This window comes from Cynara cardunculus (assembly GCF_001531365.2).
Source record: "Cynara cardunculus var. scolymus isolate 2C chromosome LG 15, CcrdV1, whole genome shotgun sequence".
Classification (NCBI taxonomy): Eukaryota; Viridiplantae; Streptophyta; class Magnoliopsida; order Asterales; family Asteraceae; genus Cynara; species Cynara cardunculus.
This window is the reverse complement of record NC_037542.1, coordinates 19,874,937-19,882,991: the sequence shown is the minus strand read 5'-3', so window position 1 is coordinate 19,882,991 and position 8,055 is coordinate 19,874,937. Positions and strand designations below refer to the sequence as shown.

General features: G+C 36.3%; 1 protein-coding gene across 1 annotated transcript; it reads left to right on the top strand.

Moving 5' to 3' along the window:
- Positions 1-313: 313 nt before the first annotated feature.
- On the top strand, positions 314-5,552 carry LOC112527373 (beta-Amyrin Synthase 2-like). Its single transcript, XM_025137982.1, has 18 exons — positions 314-529; positions 624-809; positions 1,343-1,432; positions 1,512-1,709; positions 1,832-1,916; positions 2,093-2,259; positions 2,346-2,534; positions 2,642-2,755; positions 2,873-2,992; positions 3,113-3,235; positions 3,317-3,415; positions 3,530-3,586; positions 4,024-4,070; positions 4,174-4,317; positions 4,400-4,577; positions 4,947-5,027; positions 5,117-5,200; positions 5,418-5,552. The coding sequence occupies exons 1-18, from the start codon at positions 329-331 to the stop codon at positions 5,550-5,552; spliced, it is 2,298 nt and encodes a 765-aa protein (XP_024993750.1). The 5' UTR covers positions 314-328.
- Positions 5,553-8,055: the final 2,503 nt, after the last annotated feature.

The following is an 8,055-nucleotide window of genomic DNA, read 5'->3' as shown; positions in this document are numbered from 1 at the left end:
ATCAAAAAATATTATTTATTTTAAAGGTATTAACGAGACGATTACAATGGGGTCATTTTGAAAATTTTGGATTACAAGATGCTCACCTTTAGGATTTTCTTCGCAAATGGTAGCAGAAATGTGGTTGGTGTCGCAAGAAACGAGTTGTAAAAAGGCATCTTTCACATTGCTTGCACTATAAAAACAGGTACCTACCAATCATCAAATGCTACTTCTCCCTCCAAAAACTAATCTGCACCCATAACTTTGTTATACAAACAAACTGCAGTTGTTATATATATATATATATATATATATATATATATATATATATATTCAGGCGAAAAATATGTGGAGGTTGAAGATCGCGGAAGGGGGCAATGATCCATACCTTTACAGTACAAACAACTTCGTTGGTAGGCAAATTTGGGAGTTTGATCCAAATTATGGAACTCCAGACGAGCGGGATGAGGTGGAAAAGGCTCGTCTTGACTTCTGGAATCATCGACACCAAGTTAAACCCAGCAGTGATGTGCTTTGGCGGATGCAGGTTTCTCCTTCTTTCTTCAACTTTTACCATTTTTGGGTCTACAAAATAAAATTCAAAATCCGTAGTAAGATGTCACTGGAACACAAATATGCAGTTTTTAAAAGAGAAAGGGTTTAAACAGACGATACCCCAGGTGAAGATAGAAGATGGTGAAGAGATTTCTTATGAAAAAGCTACCACCACGTTGAGGAGGTCTGTTCGCTTATTTGCAGCCTTGCAGGCTGACGATGGCCACTGGCCAGCCGAAAATGCTGGTCCGTTGTATTTCATGCAGCCATTGGTATAACTGTTGTTCATTTTATAAATATATTTTACGTATAGGGAGAGAGAGGGGGGAAGGATCATGATTCATGCGAGAAGTTAAACATTAGGATGCGAGAAGTTTCAATATCATATATGATTACACTCCTTTGTGTGTGTTTAATCATATATGATTAAGCGTCTATGTTTTGTCAATGCAACACGTGTTTAATCATATATAATATTATTAAGCTTGTATATCATGCGTATAATCATATATGATACTGAAACTTCTCGCCTCGCAAATATTTTGTGAGAAACAAGAAGTTTCAAATCATATATGACTACAATCCTTTGGGTGAGTTTAATCATATATGATTAAGTGTTTATGTGTTGTATGGAACATGTGTCTAATCATATATGATTAAGCTTGTATATCATGTGTGCGATCATATATGATATTAAAATTCTCGCCTTCTCGCAAAATGTTTAGTTTCTCGTTTGATTTTACCCCTAGATATATATTGACTGCAAGCTGATCACACTAGCTACCTTCATATCTACAAAATGCAGGTTATATGCTTATATATCACAGGCCATCTTAACAGCGTCTTCACGACAGAATACAGAAAAGAAATTCTTCGATACTTATACTGCCATCAGGTATTAATATTTATAAATTAGCTATGATGACATCCGACACAATTTGACATTCAAATGTATTTTAATTTGGAATTTACAGAATGAAGACGGAGGATGGGGATTTCACATTGAAGGTCATAGCACGATGTTTTGCACTACCCTCAGCTACATTAACATGCGTCTTCTAGGAGAAGGACCGGATGGTGGTTTAAATGGTGCATGCACCAAAGCGCGAAAATGGATTCTAGATCATGGCAGTGTGACAACCATTCCTTCTTGGGGAAAAACGTGGCTTTCAGTAAGACATTTTCAAGCATATAAAAGATCATTTCCCATCATTAAAAACAATACAAAAAATTGATTTGAAATCCCTTATCTTATCTTGTTAAGACGAAGTACTGATACAGTTGTTTGTTTCAGATGCTCGGTGTTTGTGATTGGGCAGGAAGCAACCCGATGCCCCCAGAGTTCTGGATCTTGCCTTCTTTCCTTCCGATGTATCCAGGTTTGCCGAGCTCTCTAATACCAATTATTTGACAGAAATAACATTTTCCAGATAAAGTAGAGCATGGGTTTAAAGATCTGGAAAACCAAACTCAAAATGTGGATCATAGCAGACTACAGTATTAATCGATATCCGCATACTACATTGATAACTTACATCCTGTCATCCAAATGCAGCGAAAATGTGGTGTTACTGTAGGCTGGTGTACATGCCAATGTCGTACCTATACGGGAAAAGATTTGTGGGTCCAATCACTCCTCTGGTTTTACAACTTCGGGATGAACTTTACGCGCAGCCCTACAATAAAATCAACTGGAAGAGTATAAGACATTTGTGTGCAAAGGTGAATCATTTGCTTTACTTCATTGATTTGTATATTCTTACATATTTCCCTAATCATTGGCTAATTAAGCCAATTTATTGTCTCAGGAGGACCTATACTACCCACATCCTCTACTACAAGATTTACTGTGGGATAGCCTCTACATTTTCACCGAGCCTCTCCTCACTCGCTGGCCATTTAACAAATTGCGCAAGAAAGCACTCGAAACAACCATGAATCATATTCATTATGAGGATGAGAATAGCAGATATATCACAATTGGTTCAGTCGAGAAGGTATAGAAAAAGAAAAATCACACAAACATTCACTAAAAGATTATCAAATATCAAGTAGGAAAACCTTTACTTTGCTTGCTTATGCCTCCTGCACACAAACTTTGCAGGCACTGTGTATGCTATCATGTTGGGTTGAAGATCCGAATGGAGTCAGCTTTAAAAAGCACCTTGCCAGAATCCCCGATTATATCTGGGTTGCCGAGGATGGAATGAAAATGCAGGTTATAGAAGAAAACCCGATCATTAGAATCCATAAATTTTCATGATGCAAGCTAAAATACTAGATTTCATTAGATTTTCCTAACTGCAAAATTGAAATGGGTGTTGTTTCAACACAGAGCTTTGGCAGCCAAGAGTGGGACGGAGGTTTTGCCATCCAAGCGCTGCTGGCTACCGATCTTACCCATGAGATTGGCCCTACGCTGAAGAAAGGACACGACTTTATTAAAGCCTCACAGGTATCCAGATTAAAACTAGAATGAATTTCTTGAAGAACACTAGTTAAACTATAAAAAAAAAAGTAGTTTCTATTTGGTATTGTATTCATTTGTGCTTAATGTCCTTCAACTCTTCTGTAGGTAAAGGACAACCCTTCTGGTGACTTTAAAAGCATGCATCGCCATATTTCTAAAGGGTCGTGGACCTTTTCAGATCAAGACCATGGATGGCAAGTTTCCGACTGTACTGCTGAAGGATTAAAGGTATTTATATTTCCTTTTTAGGAGCATGTAATTACACAATATAAAACGGCGTCTCATCGTCTACTAACTTTCTATATTCAGTGTTGCCTCTTACTCTCAATGATGCCACCAGAAATTGTTGGCAAGAAGATGGATCCTGAGCAGCTAAAAGATGCTGTCAACGTATTACTTTCTTTACAGGTACACACAAATTGCTGATCATTCCTCTTCCATTTCGTGAACATACTGGCAAGAAAACTTTAAGCGAACAAAACCTAATATTTTGTATAATTTTTGACATTGATGATGATATAGAGCACAAATGGTGGCTTATCAGCTTGGGAACCAGCAGGATCATCAGAATGGTTGGAGGTAACTAGATTAAGAAAAAACTGCTTTTCCAATGGAATATTAACAGAACCAAATTTACCTTTTACCCATTTATACCCCAGAATTTCCAAAAAAAGTCACTAGCTCCACAAGTAGCAACTCCTCAACTTGCGAAGGGTTCAAAAAGTTATAAAAAAGAGAATTTTCTAAACAAGGTCCGCAAGTACACTTTGAAGTATTTAGACTAATTTACAGATTTAGTCTCTGTACTTGCTAACCATGTTAAGAAAATTGTTTTTTTACTCTTTGACCCCTCCGCAAGTTGAGGAGTTGCTACTTGCGAAGGTAGTGACTTTTTGGAAATTTTGGGAGAGAAATGGCTGAGAGGTAAATGTATTAGGCTGAAACGGCTATTTTTTTAATTTCCCTTTGTCAATGCATATGCATTCGTCACTTACTCAACTTCTGTTCCATTTTAGATTCTCAATCCAACAGAGTTCTTTGCAGACATTGTCATAGAGCATGAGTAAGATTCCGACACACTCTACTATTTCCATATGTGTTCTGGTTGCGGATCGATTTGCAAGATGTCAACTTCACTAGACTCACAAAACTAAGTCATTAAACAGGTATGTCGAGTGCACATCATCAGCAATGCAGGCCCTGGTTTTGTTTAACAAGTTATTCCCCAGGCATAGGAGCAAAGAGATAGTAAATTTCCTTAAAGGTGCAGGTGGATATCTAGAGAAAATACAGATGCCAGATGGTTCATGGTTTGTTTCTTCTTTGAACATCAGATGATAAAAGTTCCTGAAAACAGTTGGTTTTACTAACATAAAAAGCCATGGGCATTAGGTATGGAAACTGGGGTGTGTGTTTCACATACGGTACATGGTTTGCTCTTGGAGGCCTGGCAGCAATTGGCAAGACGTATGAAAATTGTCGAGCAATACGTAAAGCTGTCAGTTTTCTGCTAAAAACACAGCGGGAAGATGGTGGTTGGGGAGAAAGCTACAAATCCTGCCCACAAAAGGTAATACTTCAAAGTTACAAGCTTCCAAAATTAATATGAGAAAGTAAAATAACAAGCCAACACAAAGCATATAGCATGCCAACATTATGGATATGTTTGGAAAACTAGTTGTTAGCCGAACAAAATTGGGTTTATAGGATGCCATCAATTTCTAAGTGTGCTAATAAACTGTTTTATAAGATTTAGGCGTTGTAATAAGTTTCTAGGACGTTTTTGGGTGTCTTAACTAGTTTTTTAGGACACTTTTAAAGTGTTGCGTTAGCAATTTTATAGGAGACTTATGAGAAAGTGTCCTATAAACCCATCTTTTTATAGGACACTTGTTTTGAAATAAGTTTATAGGACGCTCACCGGTTACTTTACAAACAGAAATATATACCTCTAGAAGGAGGACGGTCCAACTTGGTACATACTGCGTGGGCTATGATGGGGCTGATCCATTCTCGGCAGGTCTGTTTAGCAATTTGAAACTATTCCATATCATTCCTTTCGTTAGATTTTATCAAGTTTCACGTTTGAATTAACGTCTGATTGCAAAGGCGGAAAGAGATCCAACACCACTACACAGAGCGGCCAAGTTGCTGATCAATTCCCAGATGGAAAATGGCGATTTTCCGCAACAGGTAAAGCAGATAGGGAATTGAAAGAAGTTAAAAAGAAAGAAAACTGAAATAGTAATTAAAGAAGACCAGCAGATGCATTTAAAGAATCATAGCAAAAAGCTAGATTGCAATTAAATTCTATGCATTTGATATAACAGAATGACAACGTCTGAATAAGAAAACGACACTTTCAAGAGCGTAGATGAGATGCTAACCATGGAACAACTAATTAAAACAGGAAATAACTGGAGTGTTCATGAAGAACTGCATGTTGCATTATGCGCTATACAGAAGTATCTACCCAATGTGGGCTTTAGCTGATTACCGCAACCAGGTGCTGCCGAAGCCTACTGCAAACATCCAAAAATCTTGAGTTTAAATAGGACATAAGAAAGCTATTGCTGTCTCCATATTTTGATTATAAAGTTTGGCTGAGTGAAATGTAAAATATAATAAGGGTTTCATTTTCTTTCATTCATTCATTCTGCTGTTGCTTCTTTCCTGATTCTTTGAACTCTGTAATCGTCTCTAGCCGAAAATAAATATAACCCAAAATTGTGTGTGTAGATATATGTAGCAGTAGCTGAATGAAACTCTTGTTTCCCTAAAGAAAGAATGAAAACCAGAAATGGAAGTATGCAAGTGTTGGTATCAAGGGTTTATTCTATTGATATGAGCAGTGAAGATCATGCCACTAACCATTAACACTTGCAGAGCGGAGGTATTTGGGTTGTTAAATTCCATGGAAATGATGGTCGTCAGGATCTCCGTTTTGCTTTTGCTGCTTCTGTTCAAATCGTCATACTCAAATAAAGAGTATCTCCGACAGCTTTTAAACAGAGGATCAAAGTTAGAAATCCTTAAAAGCAAAGAAATTGTATTCAACTTCAATATATTATTAAAATATTTGATAAATTAAATATTTCTAGGACAGGTTTAAAAGAGATCTAAAAATGAATAGTTTCGATATTATATATGATTATAGATATGTTATACAAACTTAATCATATATGATTCAGCACATGTTGCATTGACAGCATATAGATGCTTAAAATTCATATTATGATTAAAAACATCCAAAAATTATAATTATATATGATATTGAAACTTCTCACAAAATGTTTAACTTTTCACACGATTCTTGCTCTATTATTTCTTTCTCATAAACATTTCATTTCAAAGTTATCAATTATCACTAGATAGAATATGATAAAAGAGTCATTTCTCTCGTGTGGTAATCATTTTTAAGACATCTCCAAATTTGGAAATTTATACCCTCTCTACTATTTTCTTCATTTTCAAGAAATTTATAAAAAATAAAAAGTTGTTCAAAATCCTATTTTCTCCGTTTTAAAAATTCGAAGATGCATTTAAAGTTGGAGAATAAACCGATAATAAAAGTGATGTGCAGATGCATTTGCTAAGGGTAGGGGCGGCACGCCCCCAATCCTAAGTCAAAAATATCTACTAAAACCCTAAATTTTTGTATTTACCCCAATCATTGGTGGCAATTTTAGTGTTTTTCCTTTTTAATGATTTTGTTTAAAGGTTTTTGTTCTGAAGAGTTTTTTCATAAATAGAAGAAACGTGTTCTTTGGTTAGAAGAGATAAGTTTGAAAAAAAACATAGCTTTCTACATAAAACACCGTCTAGAAGCTTACTAAAAAAAGTCACTTTCTATATCAATGATCTACAAAACAGTCATATATATATATTGACCAAATAAACTGTGAATCTCACTAAGTTACTAACAAACAGACCCTTAGACCACTTTGATAAACAAGTCTCAATGGTTTCTTCTGAAATACTTGTTAATTTTGTTAGATTATGTGTTCTTCGATGTCGTTAATGGCGTTTTACTAAAGAATTTTTAATAACCCCAAAATCATTTAACTCGAATCTCATGGATAGATTATTCACCTTTGAATTTTCTTTTCTCGATACCCATAAGGGTGCCCTCAATCACTGGACACCCTGAACCCGTCACATGCTATGGTTTTGGTCAACCCCTCACCGTTCTTGCTAATGTTATCGACTCGTAGTTTTGGATTGCCTTGCGACGGGTATTAGTCACATTGATGGCTTTTTGGAACGATGAATGCTCCAAGTAGTTGTAGCGTGTAACCATGTTAGAAAATTGGACATTGGGTATCACGTGAAATCGATAAATCAATAATCTGGATTGCCTAAGAATCAAGTTTCCTCGAATAATATTTCGATCTTTTTTTGTCTTGACTTGCACGGAATTATTAGGTATACTCCCAATTTTCAGTCACCTTTTTTTACAAGACACACGAGAGCAAAAACACAGTGAAGTTCTTTGTTTCGTACGGAAAAAATAAGAAGGAAAACGAGAAAACGAGAAAACTGAGAGCAAAGGGGTAAAAAAACAAAAGATTCATAGTTTTGAACAAACAACCAGCAAGGACAAAAATGAAATCATCCTCATGTGATAGATCATGTATAAGATGGAGGGTATCATAACATTTGACATATTCACCTTTGGGCCATGAGATTGTGCAAATATGGATGGATGGCCAAACAGAAACATATTGCCCCTCGCCCCCGCTCCCAAAAAAAACCCAAAAATTACACCAAGAATTCACAATCTGCATACAAAAGTTGAACAGGAAACAACAGCCTACCTGAACCCAACAGGTGGTCAACTAGATATATATGAGCTTCATCACTGCTAGCTCAACACATAATAAGTAACTGTCGCGTTGGAACTGCAAAAACAAAGTATTAACTTTAGCCGATTTCAGGTTATACTTCCGACCTACTTCCAGTAAAGCTTCAACTAGAGATCGCATGCCCCTTGCCTTGTCAACATGTACAAGTATACCCCCACTTTTTCCAGCTCTTCACCCACAAAA